General features: G+C 36.9%; 1 protein-coding gene across 2 annotated transcripts; it reads right to left on the reverse strand.

Annotated features, from left to right (window-relative positions):
* Positions 1-5,433: 5,433 nt before the first annotated feature.
* Positions 5,434-23,293, reverse strand: LOC124079829 (tetratricopeptide repeat protein 39B-like). 2 transcript variants are annotated; one of them, XM_046425637.2, is made up of 3 exons: positions 23,180-23,293; positions 22,098-22,161; positions 5,434-7,793 (listed from the first exon to the last, which is right to left on the reverse strand). In XM_046425637.2, exon 3 carries the CDS (start codon positions 7,614-7,616, stop codon positions 5,796-5,798), a length of 1,821 nt encoding a protein of 606 aa, XP_046281593.1. In that variant the 5' UTR covers positions 7,617-7,793; positions 22,098-22,161; positions 23,180-23,293; the 3' UTR covers positions 5,434-5,795. The 2 variants fall into 2 exon arrangements, with proteins under 2 accessions (XP_046281593.1, XP_046281583.1); XM_046425627.1 differs by having other exon boundaries at positions 22,098-23,292.
* Between the last annotated feature and the right edge of the window lie 29 nt (positions 23,294-23,322).

The raw sequence follows: 23,322 nt of genomic DNA on the forward strand, positions 1-23,322 counted from the left end.
AGAGGAGAGGAGGAGGGCAGAGAGAGCATGAGAGAGAGAGAGCAGAGAGAGGAGAGAAAGAAGAGGAAGAGGGCAGAGAACGTGAGCTTGCAAGCTTGGGCTTAAGAAGGATTGCGGAGGCGATGTGGTGGGTACTGATTGGCAGGGTGACTAAGGGATGGCGAGCAGACATCCAATGTCCCACGGAGATTGGTTGAGAAAACTTTTGAATTTGGCACTCTTAGGCTTGGCGCCCTTTGGAGAGGAAGAGGAGGGGTAAAGGATTATGGAATGTTCTCATAAGAGGGAAACTTAACATTAGCGAGGAGTCTCCCACACACCCAACACTTAGTAAGGCACTCAGCAACACAGTAAGACCCTGTCTCTAAATAAAATTTTAAAACAAATTTTTTTAAAGGGTTGGGGATGTGTTTCAGTGATCAAGCACCCCTGGGTTCAATCCCTGTACCAAAAACTACATAAATATAAATATAAATATCTCCTAAATATTTAACAATGGGCTTTTGGGATCAGTTTAGGCTGACACCTGCACATCATGCAGAGCCCATGCTTGTTTTGTTCACTACCATATATTTAACCTCTAGCACATGGCCTGGCATTTAATAGTTGCTCAATTTGAATTGAATTTGTATTTCTTTAAAAAACTTCTCAGCTTGTTAGAGCTTGTTGTAAGGTCCTTGCTTAGCATCTGGATGGCCATCTTAAGTGACAACAGACATTTTAAGAAAAATTTCGCTTTCCTGCTAAAGGGCACTTCTGAGAAAGGCTTACCCCTCCCTCATACCAACCCAACCCTTCACCGCCTGCATTAGGACCCATCTGGCTCTAATCCCTGAGCCTGCCCCATAAAAGTCCTGAACCCCAAAGCTGTTTTGCCTCTTTCCATCTATGGAGAGATGTGCCTCTATTTGTCAACTCTGACAAATAAACTCTTGTGTGTATCTCTGCCTGGTCTGTGTCTTTCATTTATGGCTCACCCATTTCCCGGTTCCTCGCTTTCCTTTCATTTGTGACAGGTACTATTCTAAGAACTTTCCAATACTAATTTTCTTGTTGGAGGTCCTGGGGATGGAACACAGGACTCGTGCATTCTAGGCAAATCCTCTACTACTGAGCTACACTCACAACCCTAAAGATTAATAAGATTAACACTAAGTGGATGTTTTTTTCTTTTTCCAAGACCAGGTCTTGCTATGTTTCCAAGGCTGGTCATGAACTCCTGAGCCTTAGTGATTCTCTAGCCTCAGGGCCACACACACACACACACACACACACACACACACACACTTTACCACTAAGCCACATCCCCAGCCTTTTTTTTTTTTTGAGATGGCCTCACTAAATTGTTGAGGTTGGCCTCAAATTTGTGTTCCTTCTGTCTCATTTTTGGCCTCCCAAATCGCAGGTCATCTCCATGGAAACCTGCAGGAGATATGATTTTTGAAGAGGGGTGTCTCCAAATTGATCACTTTCATCCGGCCTGCCAGAGGGAGGATTTTACCTTCTCAGAGAAGGAGTGGTTCCCTTAACATAAAGATAGGCTTGTTTTCTTAGGTGAACAGACTTTATGAACTTTGAAGAACTAAGCAAAAGTTTGAAAGCCTACAAAACTATTTTTATGTTGCTTCTCAAATATTCTCAGACAAATATGCCAAGACAATAACATCTTTATAGCTGGGGATGTCACTCAATGGTAGCATGCTTGCCTAGCATGTCTAAAGACAAAAAAAAAAAAATTAAAATAAATCTTTATGGCTAAAATTCTGTGGCTATCTATCTAATGAAGTGAGAAATTGAAGTAGCAAAAATATACATGCTTTATATAGATTTCATTTTTATTTGAAAAAAAAATGTGGGATTGGCAATTTTTATTTTGCCTTGGAATTGCCTTGGAACAAAACAGGATGTTCACCACTGAATTACTGTTCCTAAAGACAACTGCAATAGTCCAGACAAAAAGTGAAGTCCTAGTCTAGGCTGAAAAAAGTGAAAATGAAAAATAAAATTCAAAAGATATTTCAAAGAAGTAATCAACATAATTTACTCATTGATTGGATTGGGGCAAGGGCATGCTGAAAGCTTTGAGGACTCAGGTCTGTAACAAAAATTCTCTTTGTTCTTTATGCATAAGCCCTTCCCTTCCCATTCATTTTTTTTTCCAGGCTCTTGGGCCTCTTCCAGCAGTAATTATTTTCATTAAATTGGATAGGAAAATTTCTTCATTGCATAAAAAGTGCTTCAATAGCGTCTTATTTGTGTTTACGGTACAAAAGGCAACCATGAGATAACTCCTCTAATCTCTTATAAACTGACCCCAAAAGTTAAATTAAATGGATGTGATTAGATCTGTGATTCATTTGCACAAAGAGACCATCTGTAATCTGAATGACCAAAGCATGTGGGAACAACTGAAATTTTAAGCCAGGAAGCAGGGTTGAAATGGCTTGTATGTTAGTAAATGGAAACAGTGTATTGTACCTTTCCTGAATATTAAGTAACCCATGGTTAACAGCAGAAGGCAGAGAAGAAAAATCTGAAAGCTGGGGTTTGAGAAGTATGTCTTAGAGTCCTGAGAATTTGGGAGACATTTTCCCAGGATGGATGCATAGTGTGAGAACGGATGATTCATCAGGTGTTACACTGACATGGCGTAGATATTCCTAAAACTATCTGCCTTACTCTGTCTTAACTCCATCCTCAGCATGCTGCTTTGTGACTGTTGATTTTCCATGTACACTGTTTTATCAGGACAGATCGTGTTCAAGATGAAACACGAGAACTTTCTAGTCAATAGAAAGGGATAGATGAGAAGTCACTAATTACCAATAAGTCACAGCAAAACATGCAGCTAGGTCTAATATGACCTACACTGTGTCATCTCTTCACTGAAGCTAGTTTCTACCACTATTATTTTATGCTTGGTTGCTTCATATATTTACATTACCTTCCTGATCCCTATAGAAAGTTTGCAACTCTGGGAAAGCCTCTACAAGAAACAAAGAAATTAGTAAATTCTACTTCAATCTCTCGTGAATTTGGATAGAATTAGTCTCTGTATCTCAGTAAGTCTTGGACTGGTAAGGGCTAGAATCTGGGCTCAGTGGGTAGCAACTTCACAAAGGTAATGCCATTCCAAGATTTCTTGTCAGGTCCTTATATGGTCTTCTCCAGTGATTCCTTGATCTCATTGTTGCAGTGTTCTCCCTCTCCCCGTTTTGTGTTTTGTGCTTTTTTTGGTTTGTATTGTTTTGCTTTGCTTTGCAGAACTGGGATTGGATTTAGGATCTCACATCTGCTAGGCAAGTGCTCTGTCACTGAATGACACCCCCATTCCTTTTCATGTTTTATTTTGAGACAGGATCTCACTAAGTTACCCATGCTGGCCTCATGATCCTCCTGCCTCAGCCCCCAAATAGGTGGGATTATAGGTGTGAGTCACCACACTCAAACCATTTGGTAGTCTATTATTTACATATTTGTTGTGGCAGCTACTGTATGTTGGTCCACTTAACAACTCTCCCAAAAACCTCCTAATGAGGTTTGAAAGCTAAAATTCAATCTTCATTTTCCCTTGCAACTAACAGGGGCTATACAAATATTTCTAGCAATTGAGATGTACATCAAGTCCCTAGGAAGGCAGTTCTTCCTCCCCCGACCCCATCCCCTAATCCAGCGATTTAAACCAGGGGCCCTGAGCCATATCCCTAGTCCTTTTTATCTTTTATTTTGAGATGAAGTTGTGTAGGGCCTCACTAAATTGTTGAGGCTGGTTTTGAATTTGCAATCCTCCTGTCTAAGCCTCACAAATGTCGTGGTTACAGGTGCCACCACGTCCAGCAAGGCAGTCCTTTCTGAAATAAGAAGGCAAAGCCTCCTAGCAGAGAGAAAGCCCCTTTGTCCCTTATCTTTTCAGCCTATTGGGCTTGGACACAAAGCTTAGAGGTAAGGCAGCCTCTTCCCACTATGAGGAGACAAGCATGAGAAGGGCTACATGCTAAACAGAAAGACAAAAGGGTCATAGCAGACCTGAACTATCTATCTTCAGATTGTTTTTATATGGGGCAAATAAACTGTTCAAATGAGTATTTTAAGTGCTTCTACCTCCAGTGAAACCCTTTTCTAATTTACCTCCCTATAAGGCCTTCAGGAAAGAGATGATGCTTTATAGTATGTCTTCAGTACTGTGTTTCAGTGTCTGCATACAGTAGGCATTCAATACATATTTGTTTAATCAATCAACTAATTTGCTATTTATAGGAAGAAGCTGGGATATTTTACAAAACATTAAACTGCAATTTAGACAGAGTTACTTGTTAGTGACCAGGCTAAATGGAGAACAGAGAAAGCAAACTAACAGGTCAAATTTTACACTGGCAAGGCAGGAAGAAAAGGGACCTTTTTCCAAGAAAGTTCTCGGCCCTGAATAATAATGTGGTATTATTGTTAGTAGTACCAGTAATAATAATAAAAGAGGCTTATTGGCTCTATCTTTACATAGTAAAACCATGAGATAGGTACTATTGTTATCCCTATTTTACAGCTAAGGAAATGAAAGCAGACACACTCAGGATCATACAGTTATTTAGTAACAGAGCTAGAATACAAATCTAGGTAGTTGGGCAAGCAACTACCTCTTAACCACTAAACCATACTAATTAAATAATGGGGAATAACTAAGCACTATTGTTCATTTAAACGTTTATGGGGAAAATATTTTTAAAAGCAATTAATGCTAAATATGAACTATTGGCTCCTCATTGTGCTCCAATTGGCTGTTTGGACACCCAAGGTATTAAGATAATGTGCTATACTACCGAGTTTTACCAAGCGACACTTTCCCCAGCAACCTGTTTCAAAGGGTGACTACAAGGGGGACAGTTATATTTATCCTGACTTCCTGGTCTGGACTTTAGGAACTGATTTTTATCTCTAAGGCAGGTAAAACAATGTTGCCTCATCCCTTATAGTTGCCATTTACTCTCAGATTAGCCTAGCAACAATGGATAGATACAGGTGGTTTAATTATGTTGAAGAGCTGATCTTAATAAGAATTAACATTTTAGGGAGCACAATGGAAGGGAGGGTTATTCTTCCTCCAAGAGCCTGGTCTTTTCTTTCTACCCAGTGACAAAACCTTTTGGCCCCAATTATCTCCCAAGGGTTTATGTGTGTAGCAGGAGAGGTGTGCTTTTTTCTTTGCTATCCTGTGGGAAATTACAAACCTTTATTTGAATTTCCTAATGAAAAAAGTTAAAAAATACTCCCCTTCACCTAATGGAAAAATTATTCTCTGATACAAAAAGCCAATAAAAGGGACTGTATGTAAGGGAAAAACATTCAGAATTTATGCTATTCTGTGTATCACTGAAATATCAGTAAGACCTTCGAGATCATTTTCTTTAACAATTAAATAAAAAAACATTTACAGGCCTCTGGTATCCTGAGTGTGGCCACTTTTCCTATTTTATTTGCAAGTTGTATACATTATCTAAGTTGGTGTTAAAAACTGCCTTGGAAGTTTTAAGACAATATTTTTATAATGTAAAGCATTTGCCTTTTCTTTTTCAAGAATGTTCGGTCACTCCATTTGCAAGTCTAATCATCACATTTATACATAAGGAGAAAAAAAGAGCAGAAAGAAATGGCCAATTCCTTTCTTATTTGTTACTGATCAGATCTTAGCAGCTGCCTCTTGAATTCCTTTTCCACAAAGAAATGATTTTTCTACCTGCTAATTATTTTGCTGGTTGTAGATATTCCACTCGTGCTAAACAAAAGCACACTTTGTGTTTAAATCACTTTTCTTTAGCTATTTGTTCAAGGGCTATATGAGCCCTAAACTGTAACCGGGCTTCCATGGAATAGTCTTTATAGTTCTTTATGTTGTCTAGATATTTTGTTGCACTGGCAAAATCTCCTTTCAGATAGTGTAGAATTCCTAGTTCATAGTAAGTATATGGCACCAAATAGTGGTCATATTTTAAAAACTTCTCCTTTTGAATAACACGATTAAAGTAATGCTCAGCCTTCAAATATTTGCCTAGGTGTTTCAGGCATAGCCCTTTCAGCAAATTTAAGAAACTTATGTCATCTGTGCCATATTCCTCATTTGGATTTTCCTGCAAAAGGTCTTTTCCTTTGTTAATTATTGATAGCCAGCTTGAAATAAGCTCTACTTTTTTGCTCATGACTCGGAAACCACTCCAGGCATAAATGAATTCCAGAAGGGGCTGTGCTGTAAACCAGCCTGTAGTAGTACCATAGCGCTGACCTTTCTCAGCAACAAACTTTTCTATTGGCACAGGGGTGCCTAAAATTTTGATTCTCAGGTTTTCCACATTTAAGAAGAGAGAGGTCATGTTATCATTTAGTGATTTCACAAAATCAGGAGGAAGTAAGGCCAATATGATAGCTTTACTGTACACATATATTGCCTTGGACCATCTGCTATGTACATACAGTAGATGGGCATAGTTGTAAGCCTGCTTCCAATCCTGCAGAAAAATGTGGCACCACATGAGTTCCCAGTAACAGAGGTGGTGAACCTGTTTCCATTCGTTCTGAGTAAAAATGCACTCATGTAATTTCAATTGTGCTTTTTCAAAATTTCCTCTCAACATAATAAAACGTGCATGAAAAAATTTAAGTACAACACAGTTTGGAAATTTCTGGAGGTATATGAGGAAGAGATTCTCTGTAGCCAAACTGGAAACTTTTTCAACACCAAAAGCTACATGGATGTAACTGTAATAAAAGAGTAGAGTGAAAACACTTAAAATATTATTTATATGAGTTTCAGATGCACTCTCATGAAGCAAAGCCAAGCCTACCTCTCTCTCCCCAGAAAGTCCAACAACATTGAGAAGTCTAAGTGTCTTTGGTGGCACAAGTGATAACATCAAATTAAATGATCCAAGTCCAAATTTTATCCCTCCAACCAAGTGTCTGTGGGCTTTGCTGTGGCTGTAAGGCATAAGAGTTAATACCTGTTGACAATCTTTGTATATTTGATAACTTGACCCAATGCTGAGCCCACTTTTAAGAAAACTAATCATACTGTCATCCTGTATAAATGCTATGGAAGATTTCAAGATCAAACACTCAGCATAACAGACTTCTGCATGTAATTCTTCTTCTTTGACAGCTCTTATTCCCTGTCTACTCACTATACGAGATAAAGTCATTATCCTAGTTCTTCTTCGGAAATTGTTACAGGTTTTCAAAGCTTCCTTTGCAGCGTTCATCCCAATCTGTATGTCCTGTGGATCAAAAGTCAGGATGGCTTTGACAACCATAAGCATACTGTATAATAGGGCATGGTATGTGCTGTTTTTAGACCACGGGTAAATGAGATTTATTGCATCTGTGAATCTGTTATTTAGAAATAAGTATAGTCCAGTTGTGCATTCTTCCAAAGAAGACAGGAGATTCATTGTTGTTGCCACAGGGATAATTTCATAGGCATCTTCAAACTTTTCCTCCTGAACATTTTCTCTTTTACTTAGAGGAAGTGATCTACTAATGACATCCTGATCTTTTTCTCCTTCACTTAAAGTACGTGTACTGTTTAACTTGTCCTCCTGATCATTTTCTCTTTTTCTTAGAATAAGAGGCATATTTTGCTTCTCCGCTTAGAGATGGGAAATATTCAAAGTGGAGTGACGTGGTTGAAATGAGGGTAGCTGCTGCTGTCTTAACCAGGGTCTCTTAGTCCACCCAAAGCTCCGTGTTGGGTATTGCTGTTAAAATGGAGGTAAACACACGACTAGCCGTGAGGTGCAGCACAACGATATCTATGTCAGACAAGGGGGGAGAAAGATAATTTTATTTACCCATAAGAAGCCTTTCTGAAAGGTTTAAATCATTTGAAAGTACTAAAGAAAACATGCACTTTAAAAACATTCCAACATAAATCCTTTGTAAACAGAGAGTTATTTTGTAACCATTCCTTCAATATATCAATTTTGCAAGATCATGCTGTTGTGTATTTTACTGCAGAACTGTACCGTGAGAGCTGTAAAACCCCTGAAGAGGAAAGGCCTTGAGGGACAAGAATCTGGCTGGAAAGAGAATGTATCCACTCAGTTCTCCAGTTCAGACTAAGGAAGGGGTGAATTGTACAGACCAGAGAATAAAGATTATGGAAATGAAAAATCCCTCCCACGCTGTTAGCACCATCACGGCACTTGCACGTAGTATGAACGCTAACTAGGTCTTAGCAAAACTAATATGGTCAGTTGTACAAGACTTTGGGTATGGAGAGAGCCATACAAACTAGAAAGACTTCCCAGCATTGTTGCCTTTAGAAAAAAGAAATTCAAATAAAACAATGTTATCACAGCATTACTATAGTATCTTGGTAGGAAATCATTTCTTCTACCAGGAGTCATTTAACAACTGCAAGGTCAGGTGGGAGTGGGCATATTCAAGACCAATTATGAATAGCAAACTAATTTATTCATAATAACATGAGTGGTTCAATTAATCTATTTTAAAAAGTAAAAACCACAAACATGACACTTAACAATAATTATTAAAATACTTTAGAAATGGGCACAGTGGCACCACCATCCCAGCAGCTAGGAAGGCTGAGGCAGGAGGATTGCAAGTTCAAAGCCAGTATCAACAACTTAGTGAGGTCCTAAGCAACTTAGTGAGACTCTGTCTCAAAATAAAAAATAAAAAGGACTTGGTTCAATCTTTAGTATGAAATATTTTTTTAATTTTTAAAAAATTAAGTAAAATAATTACAAGTACATATGAATAATTAAGTATATACTTCAGAGAATATACCTAAATTTTGTTTGTTTTGTGGTACTGGAGATTGAACTCAGGGGCACTCTACCACTGAGCTACAACCCCAGGCTTCCTCAGCCCTTTTTATTTTTTATTTTGAGACAGGGTCTCACTAAGTTGTTGAGGCTGGCCTTGAGCTAACAATCTTCCTGTTTTATTAGCCTCCTGAGTAACTAGGATTAGTGGTGTGCACCTTCATGCTCAGCACCTGGCTAAATTCTTTATTTCAATAAATGAAAAGACAAGAGAGAGAGGTAAAGCAAGAAGGATAATCAAAGGAAAGAAGAGAAATACAGAAGAAAGAGATGCAGATTTTTATGAAGGAAAAAAAAACAAAGAAGGAAAATATGTTACATCCAAGGAAAAAATAATGGAGAAGACAGCCTCAGATGTATTATTTTAGGTAAATATTTGTTTTTATACCTTAGGGTTTGATAATGTTTCAGGGTACTAGCAACTGTAAAAACTATCCTTTGGAAAGCAGAGTTAATCACACAATTAGCTGAAACTTGGTTCTGAGTGGGAGAGCCACACCATCCATTAGGAGGGAAATTAATCTTTGGGTGGCAACAAAAGTGGCTAGGGCTAGGGGTGCAGCTCAGTGGTAGAGCACTTGCCTATCATGTGAGGGCCTGGGTTTGATCCCCAGTACTGGGGTCAGGGAGTAGTGGCTAGATCAAGGTTATCCAGATCCACCTGGGCAACAGCCAAGTTCAATCCAAGGACAGTTTCCTTTCTTCTGGCCTAAATCAAGATGTTTTCAAATTATATTCCATAGACTATTCTCCATTCAAGATAACCCAAAATTTTACTTTGTCTGAAACTTTATCTAAATCTGTTAGCATAATCACCCCCAACACTGTTAACAGACAGACAGATAAATAGATAGATAGATAGATAAATAAATAGTGACTAAAGGGGATATACAAAGCACAGGTAAAGAGGATTTTTCTTTTCTTTTTTTGGTGATACTAGGGATCAAACAAAGGGCCCCACAAATGGTAGGCAAGTGTTCTAACACTGAGCTATAGCCCCCTGAATATATATATTTTTAAGTGTCAGCCTTCTGATCATGTCTTTTGTATGTCTTGACCAACAATAATGACTGGCACTTAGCTAAATTAGCATTTATCAAATGGTTATGATAGTTTTCAATTTGTATATACTAAAATTCAAGATGAAATAGTCACTTAAGCATTTAAGCTAGGTGTGGTGGCACACCTGTAATCCTAGTGACTTAGGAAGCTGAGGCAGGAGGATCCCAAGTTAAAGACCAGCCTTAGCAATTTAGTGAGGCCCTAAGCAACTTAGCAAGACCTTGTCTCAAAATAAAAATAAAAAGAGCTGGGGCTCAGTTGGTAGAGTACTTGCCTTTCATGCATGAGGCCATGGGTTCAATCCCTAGTGCACACACACACACACACACACACAAAAGCCACATCCATGGGGATGTGGCTCAGTGGTAAAAGTACCTCTGGGCTCCATCCTCAGTACCAAAAAAAGAAAGAGAGAGAAGAGAAGAAATAGTCATTTAATTGTTAATACTATCAATCAGTTAATACTTTTAAAAAAATATTTATTTTTTAGTTGTAGGTGGACACAATATCTTTATTTTATTGATTTATTTTTATGTGGTACTGAGGATCAAATCCAGTGACTCACACATGCTAGGCAAGTGCTCTACCACTGAGCCACAACCCAAGCTGAGGCCTATGTTCTTTTTTTTTTTTTTTTTTTTTTTTTTTTTTTTGAGAATTTTTTTTAATATTTATTTTTCAGTTTTCGGTGGACACAACATTTTATTTTATGTGGTGCTGGAGGATCGAACCCAACGCCTTGCACATGCCAGGCGACCGCGTTACTGCTTGAGCCACATCCTCAGCCCCGAGGCCTATGTTCTTAACATAGAGTTCCTATTTATCAGTAAGACAGATAAAACATTCCAACAGAAAAATCAGCAAAGAACATGAATAGTTAACAAGCTTAATGTTTTGCCTGTGAATCAAAATCAAATTGAAAAATAAGATATCTTAAAAAATCAAATTTGGCAGATTAAAAAATCATTAACACTTGGTATTAATGAAGCTGCAGTGACCAAATGCCCTTTTAGACTTGTTGCCAGATGTATAAATGGGTGTAACCACTTTGGAGAGCTAATTGATAACATTCATTTTTTTTCTTTGCAGTACTGGAGATCAAATCTTGTATATGTTGGACATATGCTGTTCCACTGAGTTACATCTCTAGCTCCTAACAATATGCTTTAAAAGCTTATACATTTTTCATACTCTTTTACTCAGCAATTTCATTTATGGAATTATAATAATAATGATTATTATTAGTTGTACCTGGGATTGAACCCAGGGCTTTGCAAATGCTAGGCAAGCACTCAACCACTGAGCTACATGCCCAGATCTTTTTTTTTTTTTTGTCTCAACTAAGTTGCTTAGGCAACTTGTTCTTGAATTTGTAATTCTACTGCCTGCCTCAGCCTCCTGAGTAACTGAGATTATAGGTATGCATCACAGTACCCAGCTACTTATATAATTGTTCTAAAGAAATAATCGGGAATATGCATGGATATTTATACAAGTTATATTCACTTCAGCATTTATTTATAACATATAAAATGAAAGCAATCTAAATTTTTTGTAACAAAGGAACCCTACAATAGTATACTCTACAAACATTATATTCTTGAAAAAGAAAATTTAATGACTTAGATAATTATTGATAGTGCAGTGTACTGTATTAGGGTTATCCAGAGAAACAAACCAGTAAAAAAAAATTCCATATCTATATCTATACATCTGTATCATCTACCTACCTATCGATGCATCTATCTATGGAGATTTGTTGTAAAGAATTGGCTCAAGGGCTGGGGTTGTGGCTCAGTGGTAGAGTGCTTGACTGGCACTCGAGGTATTGGGCTTGATCCTTAGCACCACATAAAAATAAATAAAGTAAATGTACTGTTGGCCATCTACAACTAAAGAGAAAAATATTAAAAAAAAAAAAAAAGAATTGGCTCAAGCAATTAAGGAGGCTGAGAAGTCCCAAGAAGAAGTTCAATCTTCAAGCTGGAAACTCAGGAAAGCCAATGGCATAGTAGTTCCAGAGAGTCTGAAGGCCCCAGAATGAGGTGTTCCAATAGTGTGCATTTTAATCTCCAAACTGACAGAATGGAAACCCAAGAAGAGCTAATTCTTCAGTTCTGTTTAGAAGGCAGGAAAAGATGGCTATCTCATTCAGTCAGTCAGGTAGAAGGAGTTCTTACCCAAAGTTTTTTTTTTTTTTTTCCCTATGGAGGTCCAAATACTTGGATGAAGCCTGCCCACATAAAGCAGGCAATCTGCTTAACTCAAAGGTTAATCTCACTCAGAAACAACTTCATAGACCTACCCAGAATAATGTTTGTCCAAAAGCCCCTAATGTTTGACCAAAAGCCCGGCAGCTGGTGACCCAGTCAAGTTGAAACATAAAGTCAAACATCACATGCACTAAGCAAATACAGCAGGGCTTTACAAAATGATACATTTTTTTTCCCTAAAGAAACAACATATACATGGATAAAAAATTGGAATTATATATCCCAGATGATTAAAGATGGTTATCCCTGGGTGTGGGACTGTGGATAACATTTATAGAGCTCTTTGATTTATGATGAGGTTGTCATGGAGTTATATCCCCATAAACCCATCATAAGTCAAAAATATTAAGTTCAAAATACATTTATTATCTGGCTAAACTCCTTGTAAAGTAAAAATATAAGTTGAATCATAGTAAGTCAAGGATTATCTGTATATCCGTTTTATCTAATAACATTCAGCAAATATTAAGCATCTAAGATCCAAAAACTGTACTAAGAATTAGGCATACAATAGTTAGATTTGGTCCATCCTGCACAATATTCATAGTCTAGTATTTGTGTTTATTCTATTTTACCCAAAGTCAAAGTTTGCCCAAGTCACTGTATGCACAGCCAGGGTTTAAGCCCAGGTTAGAGGTCATAGTCATAGTCACCACCCTGTACATTACAGTATTATTTCAACTTCTATTTTAAAAGTCATTTGACAAGGGGTTGGAGTTGTGCCTCAGTGGTAGAGTGCTTGCCTGGTATGTGTGAGGCCCTGGGTTTTATCCTCAGCATTGCATATAAATAAATAAAAGATCCACTGACAACTAAAAATTATTTTTTAAAAAAGTAATTTGACAAAAATTTATTGACCACCTACTTTGTGCATGGCAGTTCTATATGCTTGCGCAAACATGAAATATGCCTCGTTTTCAAAATGCCTAAAGATTTACAATAGCAGGGAAGAAGGCTCTCATTGAAAAAAAAATATTTTGAAAGACTGTAGGGACATCTGAGTTTGGGATAAGATCAGGAGCCATAAAAATCCTAGGAAACCTAGGGGCTGGGGTTGTGGCTCAGTGGTAGAGCACTCACCTAGCACATGTGAGGCACTGGATTCGATCCTCAGCACCATATTAAAACAAAGGTATTGGGGCTGGGATTGTGGCTTAAACAAAGGTATTGTTGGGCTGGGGTTGTGGCTCAGTGGTAGAGCACTTGCCTAGCATGCAGGAGGCACTGGGTTAGATTTCCCCAGCAGCACATAAAAAACTAAATAAACAAAATAAAGAAATTTTGTCCATCTACAACTAAAAATATTTTTTAAAAATCCTAGGAAACCTTTCTACATGATTTAGCCATTGGGAGACAATAATGGTAGAAGGGGTAAAACTCTACTAGCAAAAATATAGGCAAATGCTAGGTAAATGCACTTTAAGGTAATTTAAGAGATAACAGATTGGCTGGGTATGGTGGCACATGCCTGTAATCCCAGTGGCTTGGGAGGCTGGGGCAGGAGGATTACAAATTCAATTGCCTCAGCAATTTAGCAAGGCCCTAAGCAACTCTGTGAGACCCTGTCTCTAAATAAAATACAAAATAGGGGGCTGGGGCTGTAGCTCATTGGTAGAGCGCCTGCCTCACACTGGGAAAACAAAAAAGCAAGAATAATTGTTATTAAATCTGAAATAAGGAAGCCAAATCAATTTGGTGTAAATATGCATATATTTTTATGAGTTTAGATCCTATTAAGATTCTTTGAGGGCAAGGTCCACACGTTTATTATCTTTATGATAAGCTTGCACTTATTAGGAGCATAGTACAAGCTTTTGAAGAAGAAAAAATGAAAGGGAGTATACATATCTTTTTAAAATTATTTTTTATTTTATTTTTTGTTATGATTTGTTAAATATGAGTATAGTATACATATCTTTACTGTGGTTGTAAATTGTGTAAAGAAAGTGTAAAGTGATTTACACTATTCCCCAGAATTCCAAGAAAAGATACATTAATATTCCACATTTTCCTTTTATGGAAGGTTTTCATGGAAAACAAAACCAGGACCTCCTTAACACCTCATTTAAGACATTTAACTGAAGAGAAGCTGTCTCCCTGGAATCTGAGGGGATGGAAAATTGTGCCAAAATAAGTGGAACTAGAAAAATTCAGGAAAATTTGGTTCTTTACACTTGAGAAGACCAACTGAGAATTTTAACCTCATAATTAAAATTATCTGTATGAGAAACACTATATGAGTAACCTTGAGAGCTAATCTGTAAGAGAAATTCAGCTGCATGTAGACAGGAGGAGAGTCAATAGGGATACTTGTTCATAAAAATGCAATAAACAACTTCCCTTGGTGTGTAACCAGACAGAATAATCCTAGGATAAAGGGGAATGTTGAGTTTTTGTTGTTGTTGTTGCTTTTTAATATCAATGAAAAATGGTAGTATATTGGCAGGTTTGTAGATAGATTTTTATAACATAAAACAAATGTGTCCCTATGATCTTCAAATAATTGATAAAAATCCAAAACAAATCACTTCTAGGGAGGTAATGTGAGGCAAAAGGAACCTCTCTGATGGTCTGGGAGTATGGCTCAGTGTTAAGAAACTTTCCTTGCATGCTCACGGTCCTGTGTTTGATTCCCCAGCACCATAAAAACAAACACCTCCCTGGAATAGGCTCAGAATCAGTCCAGAAAGTAGCTATACTACCTTTGGGAAATCATCCATTTGCAAATGTTAATTGAGCAATAACCATGTAAAGACAGAGAAATAGGTGTTTTTTTGTTTTGTTTTGGTTTGGTTTTTTGAGACAGGGTCTTTCTGAGTTGCTTAGAGCCTGGCTAAATTGCTGAAGCTGCCTTCCAATTTGGGATCCTCCTCCCTCAGCCTCCTGGGTCGCTGGGATTACAGGCATGTGCTACTTGTGCCTGGATGAAATAAGTTTTTAGTAAAATTCATTAATTTAACAACTCCTATCGTGCAATAAATGGCTAAGTCAGAAGAAGGTAAGAAGGGCTACGAAAAAAAATAAAGTTGTGTAAAAGGTATCCAGGGTGTGGGGAAGGGTATACTGCCATGTTTAAAAATTATTACAGAAGTATTATATTTGTTTATAAAAACACAAACCCTTCAAATAATAGGGAAGACTAAACAGTTAAAAACCGAAAGCTCTTCCCTATCTTCCACCCAATCCCACTTCCCAGGGCAACCACAATTAATAGTTTGGGAGCATATTAATGTTAGATTATACCTCTATTAACTATCCCCCACTTAGTTCCTCCATTACTATTTTCCACTTAAAATATTTGTAATTATTTTTAAAAATAAGATGACATTTAATTTTTTCATTTAATAAGAGTGCATGTAGATCATAAGAAATCAAAAAATGATCAAAGTGCACGTAAACTTCACTCCTAATATTCCTCAACAACAGACAGCCCTTTATTATCTCCATTTTCTCTTGAGAAATCTAAAGCCTAAAATGACAAGTACAGTACTATGTTTCAGTTTACACAGCTACTAGCCAGTGATTTCTTAGTTCAAATTGGAATTTTTCTACTTTCAGGCACCCCCATCACTTAAAAAAATTATAGAAAACTGTGAAATACAGGAAAGTGAGGAAATTACTTTTATTAATACAATTTATTTTTATAAAGCCAACAAGTACACATATATTTGATTTTGGAGTCTGCTTTTGTTACTTAACTGTGTATCATGAATATATTTCTGATGTTAAAAATTTTCCTACTTAGTGAGGTGCAGTGGCGCCTGCTTATAATCCTCCTAGCAGCTTGGAAGGCTAAGGCAGGAGGATCACAAGTTCAAAGCCAGCCTCAGTACCTTAGCAAGGCCCTAAGCAACTCAGTGAGACCCTGTCTCTAAATAAAAAAAAAAAAAAAAAAAGGGGCTGGGGATGTGGCTCAGTGATTAAGCGACTCTAGGTTCAATCCCTGGTACCAAAATAAAAATTCTTCTACGTGATTTTTATTTTATTTTTAAATTTTATTTTCATTTGTTCTAATTAGAATCATTTTGACAACACATCATATATATACGGACTATAATTTCTCTTTTGTCTGGTTGTACAGATATATTCTACATGATTTTTAAGTGACCATATTTCAATCCCTATTTGTTTGATTTTCAGGCTATATCCAATTTTTGACATTATAAATAAGATTGTAAAACATTTTTGCATATAAATCTTTATGCTTAACTTTGATTATTTCCTACAATACACTCCAGGAAATGGAAATGCTGAGCTAAAGTACATTTAAAAAACATATTGCCATGTTAACCTACAAATACATGGTATCATTTCTCTGCACTTGTGAGAAAAATAGTGTGTTGTTTTTAAATTTGCATTTATTAGTGAGGATAAATATATATTTTTTTCAGTACTGGGGACTGAACTCAGGGGTGCTCTACCAATGAGCTACATCCCCAGCATTTTTTATTTTACTTTGAAACTCAGGTTTCCTAAGTTGCTGAAGCTGGCCTGGAACTTGCAACCCTCTTGCCTCAGCCTCCTGAATCTAGGATTACAGTTGTGCACCACTATACCTGCATGAATTAAAAAAATTTTTTTTGTAGTTGTAGATGGACAGAGTGCCTTTGTTTTATTTATTTTTTCCTATATGGTGCTAAGGATTGAACCCAGTGCTTCACACAAGCTAGGCAAGCACTCTGCCACTGAGCTATATAGCCCCAGCCCGGCATGATTTTTTTTTCATGAGGATAAATCATGCTTGTTAGTTACTATTGACTCTAGATACTTGGATTTGGAGAACTAAATAGACTGGAAATAAAAGGATTGGTGGGATGGGATCAAACATTTTATCTATCAAAAAAGCATATAAGATTTTAAAAATTACTGTTAGCATCCTCTTACTTAAAAAAGGTAGAGGAGAACTGGGGATGTAGCTTAGTGGTAGAGTACTTGCCTAGCCTTCACAAGGCTCTGACATTCCTAAGGCCCTGGGTTTAAACACCGGAACTATAAAACTAAAAACAAAATAGTTGGGGAACTACTACTACTACATTTTAAAACACACAAACACACACACCATATATATATATATATACACACACACATACACATACATAAACATATATGTATATATACATATTTGTATATATAGAGCCACATCCCCAGACCTTTTTATTATTATTATTATTATTATATATAATAAAATCTAGGATATATATTTATTTTGCATATATATATATATATATATATATATATATATATATATATATCTCCTAGGTTTATATATATATAATATTTGCAAAATAAAGGATAGTTCATCCCAAAAGAAGAGAGGTTGGCAATAATTCTGAGATTGGAGAAACTTTGTCAAAGTCCAAACTGATGGTCCTTGTAGCAGGATTTGGAAACCATTGCACTCATCAATCATATTGCTGTTCTTAATCTTAATTCCATAGAAACAAGATGATTAGACTAGTGAGCTCATAAAATTTCTCTTGCCTCTGAATTTCAAGCCTTTTTTTTCAAAAGTAGTTTAATTATCTATATAGGAATTGTAATATATTGTCAATAGCTTTGGAATATATTTTGTTTTGTTTTTATGAGACAGGGCCTCACTATGCTCCCAGACTGGCTTGGAACCCATGATTCTCCTGCCACAGCTTTTCAAGTAGCTTGGGCTTCAAGTACATACTATGACACCTGGCTGGAATAGATATTTGCCTTTTTTTTTTCCCTCTCTAAGGTATGCCTAATTTTTATACATTAGCTTAAAAGACCAAATAATAATTGTTATAATAAAAAGTAACAATTTTCGTGTCTTATCTCTTTTTTCTCTGTGTTCTGCTGGGATCAAACTAGGCAAGTACTCTGCCACTGAGCTATATCCCTGGCCCTTCCTATCCTGTCTCCATTGCTCATGAACACATCTTCTCATTAAACAGGCAATTGTCTTTGGATAGAACCCTTAAGAAGTTTTCAGAATTTGAATTTGGGATTCTTAGGAATCTAATTTACTTGAAGATTTCTTAACTGAAATGTTGCTTTTTAAATGTGTCAATATTTTTCTCTCTGTGGATTGCGTCACATAAGAAAAGTGCCAATTCAATTGTTATTGAAGTCAATGAATAAAGGCAAAGATGTCTCATAGAAAGTTAGCTGGCCATTCGAGGATGGTCACCATGTTCTAGTGTCTTGTCCTCAGGTTTGCAGAAATAAAATTTCCATTTTGTCAATAAACTCACACCATATCAAATTTTTAGCAACTGACACAAGCTAGTCAAACTATTACTTCTAACAGAAAACATTTATTAAATATTCAGGATCTGCTAGATACTGTGCAATGTTATTTACCTCATCTGATCCTAACAACATTCTGAGATAGGTACTCCTACTGAACACCATTTTGTAGGCGAAAAAGCTAAAGAGATGTTACATAATTTGGTTAAAGGTCAAGAGTAGGCTACTATTAACCTGAGGGGCCAAACTTCAAACCCAACTCTGTCATATTCCAGAGCTTTTATGCTGTTTTCTTTTATGTACAAGGGATTGAACCCTGGGTGCTTAACCATAGAGCCACATCCCCAGATCTTTTTATTATTTTTATTTTGAGGTAGGGTCTTGCTAAATTGCTAAAACTGGCTTTGAACTTGTAATTCTCCTGCCTCTACATTCCAAGTTGCTGGGATTATAGGTGTGTACTGCCTCACCCAGGTGAGTTTATGCTCTTAATCATTACATTGTACTCTCTCACCTTAGAAAAGGATTTATTAACTAAAATGTTTTTTAGAGTATGGTTTCTTTCCTTTTAATATTTTTTGGTTGTAGATGAATATAATACCTTTATTTTATTTATTTATTTTTATATGGTGCTGAGGATCAAACCTAGTGCCTCACACATGCTAGGCAAGCACTCTACCACTGAGCCACAACCGCAGCCCCCACTAAAATGTTCTTATTAATTTATAGAAGACAATCATTTCCACAGACTAGAAATTAAATAAGCTGGGCACATGGTGACATAGTCACTGTAAACATAGTGACTTGGGAAGCTGAGGCAGGAGGATTCCAAATTCGTGGCCAGCCTCAGCAATTTTAGTGAGGCCCTAAGCAATTTAGTGGGACCTTGTCTCAAAATAAAAAATAAAATGATCTGAGGATGTGACTCATGGGTAAAATGTCCCTGGGTTAAATCCCTAGTACTAAAAAAAAAAAAAAAAAAAAAAAAAAAATTACAGAACAGGCTGGGGATGTAGTTCATTCCTGGGTCCAACACCCTTCTACCCCCCAAATAAAATCAAAGGAAAGACAATGGTCTTAAATAGTGTCACTCTAAGTACAGCCCAGTGCTGGTTAATAAGGTAGGTTCCTTAAGTGAATCCCATATTTAAGGAAATAAATTTATTTCTGCAAAATTTGGCCCCTCAGGTTAATAGCAGCCTACTCTTGGAGTAGACTTTGAAATCTGCATGGTTAATAACACCCCAAGCAATTCTATGCCTGAATTAGGACCCACGCGGCTCTAATCCCTGAGCCTGCCCCATAAAAGTCTTGAGCCTGTCCCATAAAAGACCCCCAAGCCTGTTTTGCCTCTCTCCATTTATGGAGAGATGTGCCTCTATTTGTCAGCTCTGACAAATAAACTCTTGTGTGTATCTTTGCCTGGTTACCAACTTTTATTTTCTTGTTTTCCTGTCTCCTGATTCCTCACTTTGCTTTCAACTTGAAGAGACCCTCAGCAATATAGTGAGATTCTGTCTCAAAATAAAAAATAAAAGTACTGGGATGTAGCTCAGTGGTAAAGTGTCCCTGGGTTCAATCCTCAGTACCAAAAATAATAAATAAATAAATAAATAAAATACATTATTTTAGTGATTGGATTCCCTCCTACAAGATTCCCTCCTTCCAAGATAGTGCTGAATAAATCAAGCTAGCTCTCTAGTGAAGATACCAAGTTCCTTTCATTAATTTTCTTTTGTTTACAGAGGGAACAATACCATTGATTAACTTAAGCCTTTAAAGATTGCATGGTTTTACACTTTTTAATACAATCAGGCATTTCTCAGAAAGTCACAATTCCTTAGATTGTTTTAAACCCATAAACCATTTATTTCTTTTTTTTTTTTTTTACAGTGGGGCACTCCTACATCACATTTCTCCTCTCTCAGTTTCAATCTTCCAAGTTAGTCAAAGGACTTTATTGCTCTCCCCACCTTTCATATGGTAGTACTGATTATAAGTTAGTACTTGACTAATGAGAAGTTAATTTTTTATGTAGTATGAAAGAATTATGAACAAGCTTCTATGAATGTTTTCTTCCCAGAATTTCCTAATAGCATTCTGGAGGGATTAGTAGATCATAAAATTCTGAAAGAAAAGAAAGCTGTAGTTGAATATGGTTGTTTGGATTGACCTACAGTGCATACAAAAATATAGCACATACATAAATACATATTAAAAGACTGTTCTTACAATAGATACTTGTGTAAAAGATTTAAATTTTCTTTCCTCTTGTTTTAAGGTTTTCATATCCAAGCCAAAATGGTGACAATAGCTTAAAAGTGAAACTAAAATGGTGAAGGAAGTAAGATTAAAAAGTGAACTTTTCTTTAATGCTAGACTAGAAATACTGAGGGTAGGAACAGCAGACTTTTAAAAATTGATGTAAAAAGATTATAAATTACTCTCCCTTCCTAAACTGATCATATGCTAAGATTTAACAACTGGAGCATGTTAAGAATTGCTCAATATTTCATATCAGAAAATATTAAGTTATTTGTTGAAGTGAATTAAGTAATTCTGACATTTAAAATGAATCTGGAAACATGATCTTGACATGGAATTCTAGAGGTAGAAAATGACATGGTAAAAATAATTTCAAAGAGAATCATCAGTAATAAAGGTACTCTGCACAATAAAATCTCCCTGATTTGCACCTACATTTAGTGAAAAGAACTGGTTGTGTGTTCTTACAGAAATAATATTTAGTATAGTAGTGTATGGAAACAGTATACAATATGATTATTTTGTCTTGACTTAGCAAAGCCTGATCAAGAATTGGTTCTGCTGTAACAGGGATAAATCATAGGTAATAAGCCTATCAAATACCTGTCTGAAGAGAGGCATATCAGAAGAGTCAGGAGTTTATCTCTTTTCTTTTCTTTTTGGTGGTGCTGAAGATCCAACCCAGGGCAGGCTAGGCAAGGCTCTATCACTGAGCTATATCCTCAGGTTCCCCCTTTTCCTTTAATATATTTGAAAGCAGTTTTTTATAAGTTGGAAAACTGCTTCTGTTTGCACTATTATTATTTGTTTATAAATTCTTTGGTATAATAGACTTTGTGTTTAGAACAAAAAATATTCATTGAGGCATATTAGGAGCTATGTGGTATATAACAGGTACTATCTTTCAGTAAATTATCTATGCTAGTCCAATGGTAGTTTTCACAAATTCATTACATTCTTTTTTTTTTTTTTTTTTTTTTTACTGGGGATTAAACTACTCAACAACTAAGCAACATCCCCAGCCCTATTTTGTATTTTATTTAGAGACAAGGTCTCACTCAGTTGCTTAGGGCCTTGCTAAATTGCTGAGGCTGGCTTTGAACTTGAGATCCTTCTGACTCAGCCTCCCAGCCACTAGAATTACAGGTGTGCGCCATGTGCCAGGCTATAAATCATTAAATTTTTAATAGAAGAAAGTGAAATTAGTGAAGTATTACAGAATTGATATTGTCTTTCATAAAGTATATAAAAATCTTGATAAGAATTATTTAATGCTTTTCAGAACCCTATTAAGAAGATAAAAACAAAAATCAATAAGATTTGGGGAGAACAAACATTACACCTTCTATGGAGCTTTCATTTTCTTGCCACATATGTTCTTGAGACTAATTATTTTCATAATTTGATAAATTTGAAGAACTATATACATATAAATTTATAGCATTACCTGGAGAGAATCCATACTTTATTCACCAAGTAGGCCTCCTTTCCTTGTACACTGCATCACACACCTATACACACCAAGTGAAGTTACAACAGATGAAAAAGATAAAACTACAAATACCTAAATATTTCCTCTTTTATGTGTAACATTTCCAACTCTCATGTATTCCAGATTTAACATCTATGGTTGGGGGCAGGGGTGACAAAAGTAACTTAATTCTGTATTTTTGGAGTTGGTGTCTGGCAAATTCATTGCATAAAATCAAAACTGGATTTTAAGCAATTTCTAATGTAATGAAAAGGTATTCATTTATTTGATGGATGTTGAGTGGTAGTGTATCAAGCAAAGTTGCTATCCCTGCTGAGGTGAGATACTCACTGATGACCTAAACTAAACGTCCCAAGCCCCAGGATCTGAGTATTAGTGGATGAGATGTGTTACTACAATACAAAGCAGAAAGCACTAGAAAGAAAGAACAAATAAATTTGTACTTCAGATGCAAATAATTTCCTAATGGCCACTAGCCAAAATGCTTTAAGGATTTAGGATTTTATCACAATTTCAACATAACTAGGAAGAACTCCCACAATTCTATTCTTTGTCCCCCAGAATCCAAAAACTCCGACCAACCACGTGGGATTTTAAATTGGTGACTTGTTCTAAAGGGGGTGGAGGGTCAGTGTAGAGCAGGGGAATTATCACCCAAAGTCTCGGGGGACATCACCCCTTTTGAGGCCTATGGTGCAAAGACCATTACGAAGAATGGCGGGGTTCGTGGAGTTCTCACCCTGGGCACACTCTCGATTACCTCTGATGAGCCCCAAAGATCTCTGAGTAGCAGACTAGGTCAGGCCCCCCAAAAGAAAAGGCGGCGATAACTGCAACCTCAGCGGTTAAAGTGTACAGCCTATAGGCGGGTCTAAAGCACCTGTGCTAAAGATTACTATCGCTGAGGATTCCTAGACTGGAAAATGAAAAGGGGTAGGGGGTAAAGGGTAGGGGGAAGGGAAGGAAGAGCCCGGGGGTTCAGAGAAAGGGGGAGGGGAAGAGAGGGGATGGAGCCGCGGGGAAGACCACAGGTTTACAGGCGGAAATCGTGATGTTCCCATGGAAACGTATCCCTCCGCCCGTGACCAGCGCCTTGGCCTCTTCAGTTCCCTCCGCGCCGCTTCTCTCCGCGCTGTTTCCGCCCAGCTCCTTTGTGCCGCGCAGAACGTTGAGATGACGC

Source organism: Marmota monax, unplaced genomic scaffold (assembly GCF_021218885.2).
Source record: "Marmota monax isolate L192 unplaced genomic scaffold, Marmota_monax_Labrador192_F-V1.1 WCK01_AAM20220418_F8-fsc00015, whole genome shotgun sequence".
Classification (NCBI taxonomy): Eukaryota; Metazoa; Chordata; class Mammalia; order Rodentia; family Sciuridae; genus Marmota; species Marmota monax.

Excerpts from the sequence above, each read along its gene's own strand:
- LOC124079829 (XM_046425637.2), bottom strand. The coding sequence starts at position 7,616 with ATGCCTCTTATTCTAAGAAAAAGAGAAAATGATCAGGAGGACAAGTTA.